Source organism: Gobio gobio (genome assembly GCF_949357685.1).
Source record: "Gobio gobio genome assembly, chromosome: 23".
Taxonomy (NCBI): Eukaryota; Metazoa; Chordata; class Actinopteri; order Cypriniformes; family Gobionidae; genus Gobio; species Gobio gobio.
In genome coordinates, this window is record NC_137119.1 from 5,563,750 (window position 1) to 5,585,093 (window position 21,344).

General features: G+C 36.2%; 1 protein-coding gene across 1 annotated transcript; it reads right to left on the bottom strand.

Annotated features, from left to right (window-relative positions):
- Nucleotides 1-1,030: 1,030 nt before the first annotated feature.
- Nucleotides 1,031-20,910, bottom strand: cyb5a (cytochrome b5 type A (microsomal)). Its single transcript, XM_079806001.1, has 5 exons — nucleotides 20,631-20,910; nucleotides 15,194-15,322; nucleotides 3,659-3,688; nucleotides 3,513-3,547; nucleotides 1,031-3,273 (listed from the first exon to the last, which is right to left on the bottom strand). The coding sequence occupies exons 1-5, from the start codon at nucleotides 20,763-20,765 to the stop codon at nucleotides 3,189-3,191; spliced, it is 414 nt and encodes a 137-aa protein (XP_079662127.1). The 5' UTR covers nucleotides 20,766-20,910; the 3' UTR covers nucleotides 1,031-3,188.
- Between the last annotated feature and the right edge of the window lie 434 nt (nucleotides 20,911-21,344).

The window sequence follows — 21,344 nt, forward strand, 5'->3', positions numbered from 1 at the left end:
TATTTCACCCTCTTTTTGTAATACCTGTGTCATACCCATGTCATTATACATTTGTGTCCTGATATTTCACAAAAAATATCCCCCCCCCCCCCCCACACACACACACACACGTTATTGCTGTTCAGTTCATTGTATTTTGATGTTCATGTTGTTTATTTTTTTGTTCAATATGTAATATAACTGTTCATTTCTGTTAAGTGTAGATTAAATTTGTAGAATTATAAGAAAATCAGATTGAAATAAATGATCAACTCTAAAGACTCTAAAGACTTTTCTCTTGTTCAGGTTTGATTGTAATCATAATGTAACATCATTGAAAAAAATATTTTTTCAGTACAAGAAAATACTAAACTTTGACTAAATTAATTCATTTTAATTGTTATAATTGTGATTTCATAACATTTAGATATGAATCTGACTGAAAAATACTTGTGAAAGATGTCTTTCAGTCAGTCATTCAAATAGTGAAGCTCTGCAGCCATTTACTGGTAAAAGTCATTCATTTTAAAACTGTATTTTCCAAGATGGGCAAAAATCTTACACTAAACCATGTCAAATTATCCATGTTATCCCTACGAATGAAAGTTAGAAATTTGGATCGTTTATAAAGTGAATTTTACATTAAAAAAAACTGATTTTGTGTGAAAATCCATAAAAAATATTTTTAAATGTATTGATATAAATTTAAAAATGATTATAAATACTACAAAAACTGCACAGATGTTGCGTAAAAACATTAATAAACAGAGTAAAATTACATTTGTAATTGTCCCTTCATAGACAGCTATTTAATTAACACTTTCAAGGCCCAGAAAGGTAGGAAAGAGAAGAGATAGCCCATGTGACCCCAGTGGTTTGGGTTTGACATGGGGGTGAGTAATTAATAACAGAATTTACATTTGTGGGTGAACTAATTGTTGACTGAGATGCTCTTTAGGGAACCAGAAATTGCTGTGAAAACCCCCTTTTGGAAAGTTTATAAAAACTGCATATGGATTTACTGAAATGAGTTTACAGCAAGTCACACAACCAGTTTCTTTGTTTATTGGGACACAATAAAGCTGAATGATTTGACTGATGCATTTGAGTCAATATGACATGAAAACACCGGCACGGTTTACAGTGTGCGATTCTCTCACATTAGTGTGGAATGATGACACTGCAAACATCTGGATGGACATTTCTATGGGAAAGTTGCTTGTATTTTATATCATATACAAATATATTACATTCAGTTAGTTGAAAAAAAAAAAAAGGGAATGTATAAGCATCGTTCATGGTGGTACACTGATATTTGTAGGCCTATTTAAACGGCACATTGTGTAACCGCCAAAAACATAATTATAACAGTGATACTCTTCACTAAAGATGTGGTGGCTTCTAGCTGATTGACTGTGGTTGTAAAAGAATTAAGCACATAATGATATCTTTTGGTTAGGTTGTGTACAATCACATTCTGAACATGTCCGCTTCATATTTCTCCCCAAAATCAAAATGTTTTGCATAAAACAAATGAAGATCGTTTTTGCATTGCAACATTATTCTCAAGGCAAATTTACATTATTATAATGCAAAATACGAATTGCCGATGAGAACTGGGCAAGACAATGTGCTTAATTGTCATAAAAATAATGTCACAATACAAAAAAAATCTTAAAGGGGACCTATTTTGCAAAATTCACTTTTATATTGTTTTGAACACATTTATGCGTCCACAGTGTGTCTAAAACCACCTTATTGTGGTTAAAATCCATCCACGATTGTTATTTTCCCCATAAATCTGAAAGTGTCTCAAAATGAGCTGTTCAGGAATGTATTCCAATGTTGTCACATTGCACAGGCCCCGCCCACATCATCTGTCCTATTAGCATAGCTCCGCCCCTCAGTGAGCTCTACACAGTCCGCCATGTTTATCTCCTCGCCAGAGCATTTAACAGCAGCATTCAAGCAAGAAATGTATTCTTATTAAAGCTACTAAAGTTATTCAGTCAAGAGCCGTGAGTGATTTTCTGCTTTTCTTTTGTTATTTGATTCATATTAACAGCAGATATAGCAGTTGGTACTGTATATTACACTGTATATTCACTTTATTACTCAGATCTAATAAACACATGGGATGTCTTTACTTACTATATACGCTGACAGACCTAACAGACTGTGTTAATGTGAACTTTGTGTGTTTTTGATTTAACCTTGTGTGTATTTGACATTTTAAGTGCAATAAGACTTGAAAGAGAAAATAAACTTTCATGATGATGAGGAACTGCAATGTGAGCATAACCGTGATAGAGATGATCCTCAAAAAGTTTTTTGGCAGAGTACCCGAGGCATGAGCTGTACAGGCTCCACCCTTTTCTGGAAAGGGGGCGGAGCAGTAGCTCATTTGCATTTAAAGATACATGCACAAAAACTGCATGTTTTTCCTTCCACTCAAAAATTGCCATTTACAACATGGTATAATGAATGATCTGTGGGGTATTTTGGCGGACACATTCTGGGGACACCCGAGACTTATTTTACATCTTGTGAAAAAGGGCATAATAGGTTCCCTTTAATGGTCCAAAAAAAATCGTCATCTTTTTTTGCAAAAATGTAATCTTTTTTCACTTTTGATTTTGGAGCTTAATATGACTAGAAGCTGCTAATATTAACGGATCTATGTCACATCTGACATATTAATGATTAAATAATTACCTGATTTTAATAAACAATATCATCCTGCATTTTATTCATTCATTTTTTTAAGATCTAAACAATTTGTAGCATTTCTCTCTGGTCCAAGTAGGATCAACTTGCATGTGAAAAATATGCATTTCAAGGGAAATTACATAATTTCTTTGAGGAACAAACTGTTTGTGTATACGATAATATTCTGTACGTTCCTCTTTTCAGCCTGGATATTTCAACTGAATCATGGTATACACGTAGTATTACACAACAGAAAGACAATCAAAACTTCATCTTTAGCTTACATATAATGCTCAAAGTAGATCTATAATATACTTTCATATATCATACAAACATCTGCATATCAGGAATTAAATCTCAATGGATATACTTGACAGCAAACATTGAAACTAACACAAAAGTAGCCTTCATTAGTAGAATCTTTATGGTAATGGGAAAACCTGAAATGGATTATGGGTACTGTAGTTTCAACTCAGCGTTCCTCTGAGAAAAGCATCCCATTATGCCTCCTCTGCGGTGTATACACGGTACATCATTGTGACAATAACCGCGGCGACAGCAGGTATCAACCAGTTTGACCACCAGCTGAAACAAGAGACGAAACAGAAGGTTTGGAACAAAGCACTTGGTAATCAGCTTGAATTATTAATCGGATACTTGCTGTTTCTGAACTACAATGGAAAGTGAAAATATAAGACAATGGACTCATTTGATGAGGCGAAAGTACACGATCCCTCAAACAGGAAAAAAAGATGTAGTGTGTAACAACATATCTGGATTTCCTAAAAATATCTCAGTTATTCTAAGGCATAATGTAAACGTACCTTGTTGTTTCTTGTACGGTTGTTACAAGGGATTCCTGTTCAACAGAAAACCAAATGCATGTTTAGGTGGTTCCACACAATGCGAGACAAAAACGTTGAAAGGCAGAGCAGTTTGTTAAAACAACATGGAAAAATGCTTTACGTACTGGTGGTTTGGCAAGCTTGTCCCTGTCATCCTGAGAGGAAGGCAGAGGAGGAGAGGCATGATTAAAAATAATCACAGGTCTTTCACACGTTCACATTTTATTAACAAAGCAAAATGAATTACCATGTCTTAGAGCATGCACTGACTAAAAGACATTAATCAACTATAATGGTTGTCAAATAACTGCTAATCAGTAGGGTTGGTATCGTTTGGGTTTTTTACGATACCGGTGCCAAACCGATGCATTTAAAACGGTACCGATACTTAAAAATAAATAAAAAAGAGCCACAAAACGACGGTGGATGACATTAAAGAATGGATTTTTATAGCATTTTGTTTTTTTTTTCTACTTTGAAATTGAACAATTTATTAAAAGTTTAAAGTATACTTAAATATATAAATAGATACAAAACACTTAACTTAACAAATTCCCAGTAAAACCTAAGCCACCTAACCCAACTACAATCAGCCTAATTTAACACTGAATAACAGTAATAACAGCAAAGTAATAATAATAATAATAAATTTTATTTGTAACGCACTTTACATTAAACAAAATCTCAAAGTGCTACAGACTTAAACAATAAAAAAATAGAATAAAATAAAAATAAATAAGAATAAATCTGAAAATTTAAAGTAACAAATTCATCAAAAGCTCTGCTAAAAAGGTGGGTTTTAAGACCAAGTTTAAAAGCATCTACAGTAGTAGATCCGTATTCTTGGTCCGCTACAAACCAGCTTCAAGGTTCAACATTATTTTAGAGAAATATGACCATATTCTCTGGCTAAATATTTTAGTATTTAGCCTGATTGTTTCCATAAACTCTAAAAAAAAAGGTTCCATATGGCACCAAAAATGGTTCTTGGCTCGTAATCATAGGGGAACCTTTTTTTTGTGCTATATAGCACCAATTTTGGTGCTTCAGTGGTTCTTCAGAGGTGCTATAGAGCACCTTAGTCAAATAACTGGTGAAGAACCTCTGAAGCTCCAAAATTGGTGCTATATATAGGGCCCTATGATTTCCGCGATCACCGAATCGCGGACGGAATCGCGGAATTGGCATATTAACGCGGAATCTATTGTTAACGCGGAATTTCCCGGAATTTGACATATTTGGAATGAAATGCGGTTTTGTGTGGGAGAAGAACGTATGTCTGGGGAAATGCAGACCGGGGGAAGCAAATTTGGGCAACACAACCCCTCCCGTCATTTCAGCTCCTCCTTCAAAACACTGAAAGTATGGCGAAGCGGCTCCACGGCTCTGCTTTCGTCGGCGAAAAAGTTAAGAAACTCAACGATAAGCCCTCAGTACCGAGCCGAGCAGTTCCCTCAGGGAGTGCTTGCTGTATTTTGCCTTGTTTTTAATGCACTTTAATGAACTGTATGGGAAATAATGCCTTAAATGAACTTGAGAGGAAATGAGATGCGCGGGTCAGCGCGTCTTATGTTGCCTTCACGTGCTCTCGGAATTATCGTAATATACAAGTTTCCTAGGTAAACATTGCACATGAACGCCCTCACATTTTGAAACTTGAATGCAATGCGCTCGTAATCACGACTTCAGAAGTCGGAATCATCAAATTTCCGATAGCACGTGAAGGCAGCATTATCCACATCATGTTTGGCTGAGGTAGCTCTTAAAGTGACAGTAGCACTGATAATGTCTGTCATTAATGTTCAAAGAACAACGGGAACAGAAGATTGTAGCTTTAATGATGATTAATCTATATTTCACTTATTATTTATACAGTTAAGAAAGGTGTTGATAACTTTATTCAATTTCTGTGTAGACTATGTCTGAGAGGGAAGGCCACAGGCAAATATAACATTTATTATAATAGATTTATGTAAAGATTGTTTTAAGTTCAATTAAATTAAAAGTTAAAAGTTTTTTTAAAGCCTAATAAATGTTGAAATTGGTAGCTTTCGGTTATACTGTAATGTAACGTCATCAATGTTTCATATAGACATTAATATCAGTGATACTGGCCTTCATTCATAAAAAGATGCCATTACAACACACATTTAAAATATACTGTCTTTAAATTGTTTCTAAATTAATTTGGAGAGTAACTGAAATGATTACAATATCAAAATATAAAAAACTCCAATGTTTTTAATTGCAATTAATCATGATTAATTACAGAAAAAAATGTGATTAATTCTTTTTTTTTATTATCAATTCACAGCACTAATATCTAGTTGTGACTTGAAGTGCTTAGAGTGCAGTATTATGTTGCAGTATTTGTCCTGAAAAGTAAATGTGATGTTTGTTACCTCAATAAATTTAAGGTCATTCCTATTTTATGTTTTATGTTCTATTATATTAACATTAAAAACACTCTTTTTACGACTAAAATAATAGTTAAGGGTAAAAAAAACTGAATTCCCAAAAATTAAAACGGAAAAAACGGAATTTGGGAAAAAATAAAATGGAATTTGGGAAAAATTAAAACGGATTTCATAGGGCCCTATATATAGCACAAAAAAAAGGTTCCCCTATGATTACAAGCCAAGAACCATGTAGCGACGTGTCGTGCTTCTCACATGACACACAGTAGCCGCAATAGTGCTGTATGACAGACGTATCGGCTTTATTAATTTTTTTATTCGAAATATTCACAAACTTGTTAACTATGTCATGAACTATCTGATTTTCTAATTTTCAAATATGTGTGAGTGAATGTGTTTGGTCATTTAAAACCCTTTATAATGATTATGTTAGTTGATCAATAATGTGTGATGGGCGCTGCCGTGTTTGTTTGTGCCTCAGAGAATCGGATCACATCACGTAAATTCATCCTAGTCTCACGAAATACATGAAAGTGAGTGACAAGTGAACCTAAAATAAACATTATGTGGTTGGAAACACTGAATAGTTGTGATATGTGACGAGCGCTGAGCATATCTGTCTCTGGCTCAGCGCCAGCCAAAGCACAAAAGCACGTTTGAATTTAAGTGGCACCGAAACGAGGCACTGAAATCTGCTTTCTGATTCGGTCCGGTTACATACCGGTTATATAGGTACTGGTGCCATATTGGCACCGGGTTTTGGTACCCAAACCTACAAATCAGATTTAGGAAAATATATCAAAACCCAGGCATTCGTACCCAGGCCAAATATTTAATTATGGTGAATTTTTATTTGACAAATAGGCATATTCTTGCTGTAAATGACACAAAAAGGAGATAAAAGAAAGTAAGACATTGTGTTAAAGGTGCCCTATGTAACTTTTCCATCCACTAGAGGTCGCGTGTTCAAAACAAAGGCGTAGTTTGATGACGGCAGAATCTTGGGACATGTGGTCTTCACCACACAGCCGGTGGGAAAGAATCGGGATAGGACTCGGGCAGAAATCATGTTGATGATGTGATTATTAACGTTACTGTAGTCTGAAGCAGAGCAGGACGAGTGTTGTGGAGCTGAGGAACCGCTGGAGCGATTGTTAATAAGATGAACACAACACACGCCTCGCGAGCAGCAGGACTTTTATTATGCCACAGTCGCCGGCGCCACTTCCGCTCCTCCGCTCATGAGTGTGAGGTAACGCAGCTCTGTTGATCATATTAGACACATCTGAGTGTGTTGATGATGTGATGATGTTACTCTGTGTGTTCTCTCAGCGGCTGCTATGACACTTGTTCACACTGCAGTGAGAGGAAAGCGTTTCTGCAAAATAAAACCGGAAACCGAGGCTAACGCAGATATGATGTCATCGACAGGCCACGCCCTCACACGTCCCGGTTCATCGGGTAAAATAGCAATTTCTCACGATTTACAAATAGTTGGAAACATTTGGGATACTGTAAGTACTCAACTGAACAAAATATATAACACTGGCCTAGTGGGTTTTGGATATTTTACTGACATTTTTTTACATAGTGCACCTTTAAGAGATATTAATGAAGAATATTAGCAATTATTTATTTTTTTATATTTTGGCAAAAAATTCCATGTCCACAATTATTCATACCCTCTCTCAACAATCAATGGCAAAGCCTTTATTTTTCATCACAGCTGTCAAAACTTTTTTTTCTTTTTTTTTTTTATATAGTGCACATTATTTTGGACCACTCCTCTACTGAGGTTGGAAGGCTTCCTTGCCATCACTCTGGTCTTTAGTTCTCTCCACAAATTCTCAACTGGATTCAGGTCTGGTCAGGTATCAAAATGTTGAGATTGTTCTCTGCCAACCATTTCTTGGCCACTTTTGCTGTGCGTTTTGGATTGCTATCTTGTTGGAAGGTCCACTGCGTCTCAGGCCAAGTTTTTCTGCAGAATGTCTGATGTTTTGCTCCAGAAGTCTTTTTTCATGATGCCATTTCCTTTTAAAAGGTTGCCTGAAAAACACCCACAAAGCATTATGTTCCCACCACCATGCTTGTCCGTGGGAATGGTGTTCTTGGGGTTAAATGCCTCTTTAATACTCCAAATAAAGCCACATCCCTATGTCCAAACAACTCCATTTTTGTCTCGTCAGACCACAAAATCGATGCCCAAAAGGCTTCTTCTTTGTCCAGGTGAGCTTTTGCAAAGGCTAGGCAGGCTTTTATGTGCTTGTCTTGAAGTGGAGTCCATCATGTCTGCCTTGAAATGTTGGTACCAGCATTGCTCAGATTTTTCAGGATGGCTTTGCTGGTGATCCTTGGATTCTTCTTAGCTTCCCTCACTACCAGCCTTGCCAGCACAGGGGTCACTTTTGGCTTCCTAACATGTCCTTTTAGATTTCTTACAGTGTGATTTTTTACAGCTCCTTGATCTTTCTAACAATGCTTTGAACAGTGGCCACTGGTACTTGAAACATTTGGAAATACCTTTGTAGCCTTTCCCTTTCTTGTGAGCATCCACAAGCTCCTTGGTTTTAACCATGACTTGCAATTGACCTGAAGCTGACTAGCAAACAGGTGTATCAGCTGTTCTGAATGTATAGTTTATAGACCAATTGAATGCTCTAGATAGAACATGCTAGACATGCCAAGAGCATTTAGAATGGTGCAGATTGCATTTCCTGTGAATTTTGCAATAAGAAATGGGATATGAACCGATAATTTTGGACATGGAACATTTTGTCAAAATGTAAAGAAAAAGATAAATATAAATATCTAAAGATAAATCTCTAAATATCTCTAACACAATGCGTCTCATTCACTAATAATTGCGTGGATTCTTTCATATTTGTACGTACAGGAGAACTTCTCACGAAAAATATCCACCTGATTCACAAAAGGTTTGTACGCACATGAATTTGTTCTTATCCTCGTTCTGATGTTAGTGAATGTGGAGTATTCTAAATGAGCGGCCGCGTGCACAAGGTTAGTCATTTGCATAAAACACACCCAAACATCTCCATATAAGGGCTTTCCGCACACGCTTTCCTTACAGCCTTTCCGTCACTCTCATCAAACTTGCCGCCCAGATCCTCGAGCAATGCCAAGTGTGCCATTCTCACCAGTTCTCACAATAAACACCTTTTATAAAAGACCCAGATTATTAGCAGCTGTACATACACGTATATCTGCGTTATTCAGAGAAACCTCACTGCTGAAGCTATAACGCATATCATTTTATATATTGATTGTATAATACAATTAAAGCAATATACTTTAATGTAATTATAGTCATGTTAGGATGAAATATAACTTCTTAACACAATTATAAAGCCCTACAGAGTAAGTCATTTTTGCGTATGTGTTGTTTCAGTTGCTCCAATATTTTTTTCGTAAATTTAGAAAAATAATTCTTGCGAAATCTTTGGTGAATTGTGATTTGTTCTTAAAAACGTTCGTAGCTTAGTGAATGAGACCCAATGTCTTAAAGCCTTTGCCCACATTTCCTGTCAGAAGATACCCATTCTCCAAATAAATATTCTCTTTACCTCAAAATTTGCCCTTGGTATGAATATTTGGGCACAACTATACACTGTGTGCAGAATTATTAGGCACGTTGATTTTCTGATCATTTTTTTTTTTCAGGCACATTTGACCAATTCCAAACCACAGTAATCCTAATAACTACTATTAATTTAGTATTTAATAATGTATAAGTGATATACAATTGTTCATGAAGGCTGGAAATGGAAAACATCTTATATCACGTGTGCAGAATTATTAGGCATGTTTTCTTTTACAGATAAATTGAGCCAAAAAAGAGATTTAACTCAGACTGAAAAGACAAAAAATATTAAATGCCCATGAGAAGGATGCAGTACTAGAGATAGCAGTTAAGGCTTGACCATGGTGCTGGTCCTTCAAGAGTCACTCTCAACCTATCTGTACATTAAGCCTATAAAAAAAACTTCTTCATGTATTTTACAACACTTCAGCTTGTGATTCTTATTTAGTGGGGGTCATTTTTTAGGATTCTTTACCTAATTTAAGTCTCTGAGATCCTGACACACTTAAGGTTGCAGTTCTGGAAAATGGTGGCGCTGGAGACTAAAGGGTTCCTGATGGTTTCACACTTAATTCTTAATTCTTTTGCAGTTAACAGGTGTCTTTTCTCTGCCACATGTTTTTGTCTGATCCTGCTGACCCAACGACCATTCTATTGTCCAATGGTCATGCCTTAACTGCAATGTCTAGTATTGCATCCTTCTCATGGGCATTTAATCATTTTTGACTTTTCAGTCTGAGTTAAATCTCTTTTTTGGCTCAATTTATCTGAAAAAGAAAACATGCCTAATAATTCTGCACACCTGAATATAAGGTGATTTTCATTTCCAGCCTTCATGAACAATTATATATCACTTATACATTATTAAATACTAAATTAATAGTAGTTATTAGGATTACTGTGGTTTGGAATTGGTCAAATGTGCCTGGAAAAAAATATGATCAGAAAATCAACGTGCCTAATAATTCTGCACACAGTGTATACTGTCATGTGAAAAAGAAAGTACACCCTTTTGAATTCTATGGTTATGTATCAGGAGGACATTATAAAAAAAAATCATTTGGTTTTTAGCAGGTCTTAAAATTATGCAAATACAAGCTCAGAGGAACAACACCACATGACATATTATACCGTGTAATTTTTTATTTAACATAGCCAAAATGGAGAGGCCATGTGTGACAAACTAAGTACACCCTATGATTCAATAGCTTGTAGTAAACATTATCTGTATGACTCTCACATTGTTCTGGAGGAATTTTGACCCACTTTTCTTTACAATGTAGCTTCAGTTCCTTGAGGTTTGTGGGCAGTTGTTTACGCACAGCTCTCTTAAGGTCCCGCCATAGAATTTCAGTTGGGTTGAGGTCTGGACTTTGACTGAGCCAGTGCAACACCTTGATTCTTTTATTTTTCAGCCGTTCTGTTGTAGATTTGCTGGTGTTCTTTGGATCATTGTCTTGTTGCATGGCCCAATATCGGCCAAGCTTTAGCTGTCGGACAGACGGCCTCACTCTTGAATACTTTGGTATACAGAGGAGTTCATGGTCGACTCAATGACTGCAAAGTGCCCAGGTCCCGTGGCTGCAAAACAAGCCCAAATCATCACCCCTCCACCAAAGTGCTAGACAGCTAGTATGAGGTGTTTGTGCTGACATGCTGTGTTTGTTTTTCACCAAACGTGGTGCTGTGCATTAGGGACAAACATCTCCACTTTGGGCTCGTCTGTCCAAACAAAGGACATTGTTTCAGGAGTCTTAAGGTTTGTTCAGAAGCAACTTTGCAAACCTAAGCCGTGCTGCCACATTCTTTTTATAGAGAAGTTTTCTCCTGGCAACCCTTCCAAACATGCCATACTTGTCACGTCTTTTTTCTAATTGTACTGCCATGAACTTTAACATTTACCATGCTAACTGAGGCCTGTAGAGTCTGAGGTGTAGCTCTTGGGTTTTTTGCGATTTCTCTGAGCTTTGAATGGTCTGACGCCCACTCTGGAAAAGATTGGCAACTGTCTTTGAATGTTTTCCACTTGTGAATAATCTTCCTCAATGTAGAATGATGGACTAGTTAGGACTGCTACTTACCCTGTTAATTCCTATGGAAGGAGTAAGGGTGTCCTAAGTTACACATTACTTTTCCATTTTGGCCTAGTTTTTGTTAAATAAACAATGGCATGGTGTAATATGTCATGTGTTGTTGTTCATCTGAGGTTGTACTCGCCTAATTTTAAGACCTGCCAAGGACCAAAATATATATTTTTTATTATGTCCTAATACTGAAAACCATAGAATTCAAAAGGGTGAACTTTCTTTTTCACATGATTGTACACTTTTAATGTTTTTTGAAGGATTTTTTTAATGTTTTGAAAGAAGTCTTTGATCAAAAATACAGTAAATATTGTGAAATATTATTACAATATTAAATAACTTTTCTATCTGAATATGTTTTAAATTTGTAATTTATCCCTTTGATCAAAGCTGAATTTTCACCATCATTACTCCAGTCTTCAGTGTCACATGATCCTTCAGAAATCATTCTAATATGATAAACATTTATGATTATTATCAATGCTGAAAACAGTTGTGCTTCATATTTCTGTGGAGACTGCAATACATTTCAGGATTCTTTGAGGAAGATGATGATAGGAAGTTTCCAAAGAACAGCATTAATTTGAAATTGAAATCTTTTGTAACATTATACATTTTTTTACTGTGATGTTTGATCAATTTGATGTGCCTTTGCTGAATTTAGAGTATTGATTTCTTTCAAAGGAAGAATAAGTGTGTTTTTAAAACTTTATTATTATTAAAGGGGTCATAGAATGACATTTTTGTACAAGTTAATATGATTCTTTAGTGTCTAAATGAAAAGTTTGTAATATACTTTAATTAAAAATTCTCATTAGTATTGTAAGAAAACACTCATTTTACCTGGTCAAAACCAGCTCATTATTACATTATTATTACTCATTATTACTCGTTATTACACCCAACAACACAACACCACAACCGCTTAGACGCCATTCTGCTCCAGAGTATCAACAATGGCGGACTGATGACCGCTCGCTCAGGGCGGGTCTGTGTTGAAACGCTGCTGTCAATCAACAATCTTAGGAGGGGCGTACACCGTGTAACGTCACACGATCAGACGGCTCGAATTGAGACAGGGGAAAATATATAAGGAGATTAAAAAAAAACACTGGATGTATTTTTATCATTATAGGATGGTTGTGTACAGGCACTGCCAACACACATTTCCGTATAATCAACTTGTAAAAGTGCATGTACCATTCTATGACCCCTTTAATATCATATGTATTTCATACTGAAAAACGATTTTTTTATTATGAAGCAAAATACCTTAGTTCTGTATATGTCTTTGAATTTCATTCTTTGTAATTCTACTTTAAAATTGAATTACTGTTATATTAAATCCTATTGAGGGATTTAACTAGAATTTAAAATGCATTCTAAATTCATTTCTGCAAGATGCACAACTCCATTCCTGACATAGAAACTGTCTGATAGTATCTGTGCTGAATCCAGCAGCGTTACTGGTCCTTCAAGAGGAATAAAAATGGGTTATTGATAGTATCTCAAGCCCCTGGAGGTCTACGAAAACATCTCGGATACTATAAATCAACAGACTTTTCATGGAACATTCCCAGATTCTCAGGGGGTTCTGGAAGTTTGTGATTTTAGTTGTATTTTTGTGTATATATATATATATATATATATATATATATATATATATATATATATATTTGTAAATCGCACTTTGGCATCCATTGGTGTGATGTCATCCCTTCACTGAAACTATAAATCATTAATGATTATCCATGTGTTTTTGTGTGCCAGTGCTGACTGATGGTTGCAAAGCATGCACTTTGAAAAACATGCAAGGTACAATTTTAAATTACAGCCACGGAGAGCTGTATGAAAGCTTGTTTTCACCACGGATAAAAAAAAAAAAATTGACTTTTTTCTAAAAATTGCGAGTTTGTTTCGCAATTCTGATATCTCATAACTGCAAAATATAACATCCAAAATGCAAGTCACAATTCTGAGAAGTCAGCTTATAATTGACTTATTTTCTCAGATTAGCGAGTTGATGTGTCAGTTTTCCATTTCAGAATTGCGAGTTTGTCTTGTAATCTTACTCTTTATCTCAGAATTGCAAATTCATGTCTCATAAGTCTGACTTTTTTTCTCAGAATTGCGAGTTTATGTCTTGTAAGACTTTCTTTTTATCTCAGAATTGCGAGTTGATGTCTTGTAAGTCTTTCTTTTTATCTCAGAATTGCAAGATATAAACTTCACAGACTTTTGATTTGGGAGAAAGAATTGGGAAATATCTTTTGTCTACTGAACATCTACCGTTTACTTTGTCTTCTTGGAAAGATACATTTGCAGTGTTTCGTCAACGGAACAATCCAACACATTTAATAACAGTTCAACCCACTGAGGAGGTGCATGTCTATCCCTTACAGCCCAGGGCCTGAATTTCATTTTGGAAAATGGGGGGGAATTTTTTGACAATTTTTTTAATTACATTTATCTCACCTAAATGTTTGCTCGCTCATTGTACTTTTTTGTTGCACAAAAGTTTACACAACACAAGGAAGCTTGATTTCAATCTTTGAATTAAATTGAAAAAAAAGTAGCACAAAAAAATACAATAGAATAAAGATACAAATGCAATAATAAAGAGAAAAGTTTTTCTAAATACTAAAAACTCTAGTATTCAGAAATACTACAAAACTGAATAAAGTATTCAAATGCAAGATAACACTGTTTAAGTCCTGTATAAATTAAATACATGGGCTATTAATCCTGATTCCTTACAATTAAAGCTATTTTTTTTTAATCGACATTAATGACACATATTAGGCTGCTGTCACTTTAAGAGCTAGTGCACATAAGACATAAGAATTTTTACATAATTTTGTGTTTTAATCTGCAAAAATAACTCAGTTTGATACTCGAGAGCTGTTTGTGATGTGGCTTTATGTATGTGCGCAAAGAAAACCATCTCTCAGAGAGCGCACGGATACTGAATAGTTTAACATTGCTTGAATGTTTAAATTGGTAAGACTTAAAAAGTTGTGCAAATGATAAACTTTAATGATGATGCAAAACTGTATTGGCGCCTGTAGTGAACACTTGACACGTGCAACCTATTTTGAGAGACAGAGAGAGAAGACACAGCAACGCTGATTTTTTTGTGAAATTGCGTCTCACAGAAAGTTTTAAAATGACTGATTTGATCTTATAATCTTATAAGATGTACTCATACAGCCGACATGTTAATCTGAATGAAAGTTTGCGCGGAATTTCCCGCATTATAAGCGCAAGACCTGCGGGAATTGATTCAAATTCTGTGCCTTACCCGTGTCGAAATTCGAGCCTGACAGCCTCGGTTACATTCCAGTTCAAAATTACAGATGGCGCTGCTGTGAATAAGGTCTATTATCTAGCCTTTTAGTTTTTGTTGTTTAACTCTCAATAAGAGCATTATTGTGTACATATGTTTTAATGCATTTTTCTGGAAATAGAGTATATTCACAAAAGCAGAAATGTCAGAAAGCACACTAGGTCTTCTTCACACTAATGCTCAACAATAACACTGATTTCTGGTGGACTTACGGGATGCAGTTCTCCTATGAGCATCAAACTGGCCATCTCGCGTGCATCTGTCGAGTGGCCCACATCTTCAAAACTCTCAGTGGCATCTCCACCGGCCTGCTCTCTCAGCACCTCCTCTCCTCCGGGGTGCTGTGGACATCAGCAAAAACATCAGATCCATCATACAAACTAAACACAAAAGCAAAGCCAGTGATGCTGACTTATAATTCCCTTTGACCTTGACTGGTCTTTGAAAACCGTTCTCAAGGAAATAAGTTGATTTAAGTGTCATCAGTGCACAACTAAGGGGTCACCCGATTTATCGGCTTTTCTGATTAATCGGCACTGATTATCGGCAAAAATCCACACCGATAGTTTTTCCGGGCTGCGTCCATTGCTAGATCAGCTGAGAAGGGTCCGCTGGCATTATACAGTACGAGAGTGCCCTCTAGAGGCCAAATAAAACTACCACTGACACCTCATGGAGTTTGTTTTGACACGTGAGGCTGTGCACTGAGCGAGGCACTTCAGATACGGATTTAAAACAGACAATGAAACGGTATGTATACAGTAGGGCTGTCAAATAAAAATTCTGATTTCGAATATTCGTCGAATTTACTCACAAAAAAAAAGCTGAATTTTTGGTAGCGGTGTGGCTGTGTTATTAATTTGAGAAAAAGGTGGATAAAAAGAGTGAGGACTCGGGAGTCAGAGAGAAAATGGGCAAGCTGTTCGACGGCGTCTACAGTCAGACACAGAGCAGAGCTGAAGAAAGCAATCAGGACTTTGGAGCATGAGATGGATATAAATGAAAGAGAAGATACGCTTCCTGCTGACGAAAATCTTCTCAGTTGGTGGCAAAATCATGCGGTATATCCACATATTGCGCAGCTGGCAAAGACATACTTGACCATACCTCAGCAAAAAACGCTCAGCACTCGCTGCAGGTCAAGTTGACCGTTTGGTGTTTTTGACAAACAATATGTAGATATTTAGATTGTTTCTGAATGTCCGTTTGCTATTTTGTGTTCACATTACGTGTTTTCTCAGGTTACTGATGCACTAGCAGTTTTATGCACTTTTATTGCCTAATTTCCTTACATGCTCATTAATTAAATTATATTTTATTTAATAACAATTGTTTTAAAGTTAATGCACTGTAAAAAGTGAAAGTCATTTCATTTCAATTAAAGACGTGATGCTTGATTTGGTTTACATTTGCTTGTTGCGCTCGCTTGCACCCTCGTGTGGGCATAGGAGACAATACAGCACTTTTTCCCTCTAACATTAAAGGTGCACTATGTAACTTTTCCGTCCACTAGAGGTCGCCTATTCAAAACAAAGGCGTAGTTTGATGATGAGGACTCGGGCAAAAATCATGTTCATGCATGTGATTATTAACGTTACTGTAATATGAAGCAGAAGCAGGAGCGATTGTTAATAAGAAGCGCGCAACACACGCCTCGTGAGCAGCGGGACTTTTATTATGCAATAGTCGCCGGCGCCATTTCCGCTTTTCAGGCCATGAGTATGACATAACGCAGCTCTGTTTATCATATTAGATAAATCTGTGCGTGTTGAAAATTATGTTATGACGTTACTGCGTTCGCTTGGCGGCAAAATAAAACGGAAACCGAGGGGAACGCGGATATGACACCATCGACAGGCCACGCCCTCACACGTCCCGGTTCCTTGGTTAAAATAGCAATTTTCTCACAGTTTACAAATAGTTGGAAACGTTTGGGATATTGTAAGTACTAGGGCTGTCAACGAATATTCTAAGTTCGAATATATATTCGAATAGTTTTTAAAAAACGAATTTCGAAGGTGAAAATTAATATTCGAATAAATAAAAAAATGTGGAAAAAAAAACGTGGCGTGGCTGTCTGCTTTGCGAGTGGGCGCGCTAGCGCGCCTGAAGCCTTGTGTACTTTGGCCTGTCTCCGCAGCGCGAGTCTCCGCTGACTGCGCGCGCTCCTCCCCGAACGGACGAGGTGTTTATACTTGACGCGCTCGCCGTTGTACTTTTCTTTGAAACGACAGATGGCGACTCGGAGTAATTGTTCTATAAACTATCAGGAAAAGCGTCGAGAAGAAGTGGGCTAATGTACACAGGTGACGATATTTATTTTAGTACACTTCACCGAAAACCACACTACAGAAGAATCATGTAAAACAGATCAAAATAAACCTTGATATTACTTGTGACATGAGAACAAAATGTATGTAGAAATGTAACGTAATACAACTCAATTTATGATATCTAAATGTTTCCTAATTTCACTAAACACTTTAGTGAGTTTTCACTTAGTTTCGTGAACTTTTCTTTATTAAACGGCCTTTTTTATGCTTTTGTAGGCTCGTTTTGAAAATATAAGCAACTAATTTGTATGTGCAAACTGGACCACCCTTACTTTGCATCGCCCGCCACAAGCTCTCTGTCTGCAACACGACAAGAGGCCATAACGGAGAAATTAATTTTGTTCATTTGTAAGGACGTGAGAACGATCAGTGTTGTGGATGGGGCTTCAGGGAGTTCTGTCAAGCAGTGGAACCGAGGTACTGACTGAAGAGATATTGCATGAATAAAGGATAAATGCACTGCTTCCACTGGTTTGATTATTTACTGTTTCATGTCAAGGAAAAGTTCCATGTTTACCACAGCACAGCTCGCTCAGAGCGTTCAATAATATGCTGTAAAACTTATATTAATATTTGTTTCAATCACTGAATGAAGCCTGCTATATTTGGGACAAGAGTCGCGACCTCAATTGCTTGCACAAAACTCTTGATCAGCCTCAAAATGTGTTTGTTCATTTAACCCGTTATGCGCAGAGAGCGTGAGGGCGAGAGAGAGAGAGGTCTGCCGCTGCGGTCTTTAGCCATTAGTTGATTTACTTGTTTTTGTGTAGGTAATACGTTGTCAAATATGTTTAAACTTAAATAGACTACCTATATAAGTAGTTATGTCTCTTTGTATTCATTTGTCCTGTTATTGACGTAATGCGCGTCATTGATAAAATGCGCAACCAGATGTTCGAATAGTTCGAATATTCGTGCTTTTTTAGAGGGAATATTCGAACGTCATTTTTGAGCAATTTTGACAGCCCTAGTAAGTACTCAACTGAACAAAATATATAACACTGGCCTTGTGGTTTTTGGATATTCTACTGACATTTTTTTTACATAGTGCACCTTCAAATTTAGCTTTTCAGCCATTTTGTCAGCCCTGTTTTCATATCATTATAAAATTATTTGTCGACTGGATCAGGAATTTTCAAACTTTATAATGCCAAGGACCCCCAAATATGATGAACCTTTATGAGGGACCCCCTTCCTAAAATTCATCTATTTTGTGTATGAAAAAAATATTTAAACTGTTAGATAAATAGTAAGTGTAAGACATTATAAATACAACAATAATTGTTTCCCAATGTAAATTTGCTATACTTAATGTTGGAGGTATAAACCTGAAGAAGAAAAGTATTTGTATAAGAAACTTTCACAATAAAGACTTCCACATATTACTGCCTGACAACCCCAGTGAGCAAGATAAAGATTTATTGTGAGAAAAACTCGCTAAAGAGAAACAAAGCAAACATATACAATTCTGGAAAGTAGCCTATGTATACGGCAAGAAAGGAGAGAAACATTTAGAAATGAACAGCTAGAATGTTCGGTAGACTTGATCCATTTTTGCTTTGTTTTTTAATTCTCTGAAATTTTCTAGGGACCCCTTAAAACCTTCTGGAGGGCCCCTGAAGGTCCCCGGACTCCAGTTTGAAAACCCCTGGACTAGATGCTGCAGTAGAAGAGCACAGCAGCATGTTTGCCGTTGAGGCTGAGAGGACGCTAACATTAGTAGCACGGGTAAAACAATGTGACAAAAATAAACACAATTGTTACCATCTATTTGCGTTTTTTTATATCCAGCTGGTCACTTTTATTCATGCCTTATGCAGCGAAGTGGCATATTTAAAGCTAGAGACTTGAGAAAGCAAACTGTATCGACAGAAACATAAATCAAAAATGCACTCGATTTCAGTTCTTTTTTTATTGTCACTGTAATTATTGCTGTCAAACGATTAATCGTGATTAATCGCATCCAAAAGAAAAGTTTGTGTTTAGATAAAATGTGTGTGTACGGTGTATAATTATTATATATACATAAATACACACACATGGATGTATATATTTAATATAAAAATTTATTTCTATATAAAATATTGATATTTATATATAAAATAAATGATATAAATATCTATACAGTATATACATGCAAATATTTCTATATATATATGTATTTGTGTTTATTCAAATATACATAATCATCATGCAGCACACACACATGCATTATGTAAACACAAACTTTTATTTTGGATGTGATTAATCGCAATTAATCATTTGACAGCCCTAACTGTAATGCATATTTTGATTAGATAATCATCAAATGTTCTAAAGAAGTAAATAAAGTGTGAGAGTATATAATACACGCACGCGTCTAATTTCAATGCTATGGCCTTTGTGTAGATATAAAAATGGCCATCTGTAAGCATGACTGCTCGGAATTATATGAAATGGTAAAACTTTACAATCCATCTGTAACATTAACTAAGATTAATAGAAGTATTGTTGATTGATAATTTCAACATTTACTAATACAGTTTAACTTTTTAAAGTAAAAGTTAATGCACTATGAACTAACATGAATGAACAATGTGTGTATATTTAAAAAGTTCAGTACATTTTAATGGTTCAGTAATGTTTTTCAATTTTTGTAATAAAGCTCAGCACTATTTTATGTTATGTTTGTTTTCATTCAGTATCTATTTTAAAAACTATCTGTTGATTAATCAGTTATCGGCCAACCTTTATTGGTAAAATCCACCAATCGGTTGACCTCTAATTACCTTATGTGCACTTTTAGACCTTGCATGAGTAAAATTACTAGAATAGGATGTTCTGTAGATCTAGATAATGTGGAAAGAGGTGAAATGTTAGAGTGGTTATCTGATCAATTACTGCAAGGTAGTGTGTGGTGCAACTAAAGCTTTACTAAATACAGATCTAACCATCAAAAATGTGCATCTGATTGTTTAACGAGATATATTAGTTTTTGCCAATTTCACAACAAACACATTAGTTGTCAAGTGTTGTAATTAAATCACCTGAGAACACTTGGCAAAGGTCACTCTCACTCCATTCACTTCTCGCTTTAAGCTGTGTAAACTTTAGTACTGGACGTTTTGAGTTGACTTTTTCAATGCATTCATTTATTAACTCTATGCATTATGATATTACATATAATTTATATTATGCATTACACAATTCCAACTCATCGATGCTTTGTTTACACAATGCATGCATTACAAAATTCCAAAACAATGCCCTAATGCGAATGTTAGCAATGTGTTTGGCACCAAACTGAACACTTAAGACTCTATTTTAAAAAACTCACCTCCTCGAGAAACTTTGTGACATCGTACACTTTATTATGAATGATAATCCATGTGCTTTTAAAAGAGTTCCGTTCCTCCACCTCTGACAAACGATAATATTTAACACCCTTTTCGTCAGTTCCGTTGTTTTCCATTGGTTTGTTTAAATATGTGTTATTTGTTCAGAAGGTTAGAGAAACTCTCATAAGTTTGCCTGCTAATCGTTCACTTCACCTACTTCAAAACTGAACCTACAAACAATTGTATTTCCCAACTCGCCGGGCTACGCCCATTCCGCTCAAGACGGAATCTGATTGGATCGTATCATGCCTGTGTTGCCCAGGGTGTCTGTTTTGATTGGACCAAGGGCCTGTCAATCAACTCATTGTGTCATAGGTTTCGGCGAAGCCCAAGAAGTGACTCCGCTGAAGTTCACGAAAGTTCACCGAGAGCGCCGTTCTCACGCAATACGGAAACGTTGCAGTTTATCTCCATCACGCTAATCTAGTGATGTCCGTTAGTCACGATAATTCAAGTGGGTTGCCCTTAGCGCTGTTTCAGCCTGTTTAGGTGTTTCTGTCAGATAAGAATATGTTCACTTGAAACTGGCACGCGAGCTCTCCTCTTTTCCTCGCGCTTGCCGCCAAAAGCTCGCGCCCCTAGTAACGTTACCTCAACAACATTTGTATAACCTCGAACTGAGGTAAACACTTTCTTTCTTTCTTTCTTTCTTT

Coding starts and splice junctions, on each gene's coding strand:
- cyb5a (XM_079806001.1), bottom strand. CDS start 20,765: ATGGAAAACAACGGAACTGACGAAAAGGGTGTTAAATATTATCGTTTG. Junction 15,323..20,630: donor TCACAAAGTTTCTCGAGGAG/GTGAGTTTTTTA, acceptor TGATGTCCACAG/CACCCCGGAGGAGAGGAGGT. Junction 3,689..15,193: donor TCATAGGAGAACTGCATCCC/GTAAGTCCACCA, acceptor CCTTCCTCTCAG/GATGACAGGGACAAGCTTGC.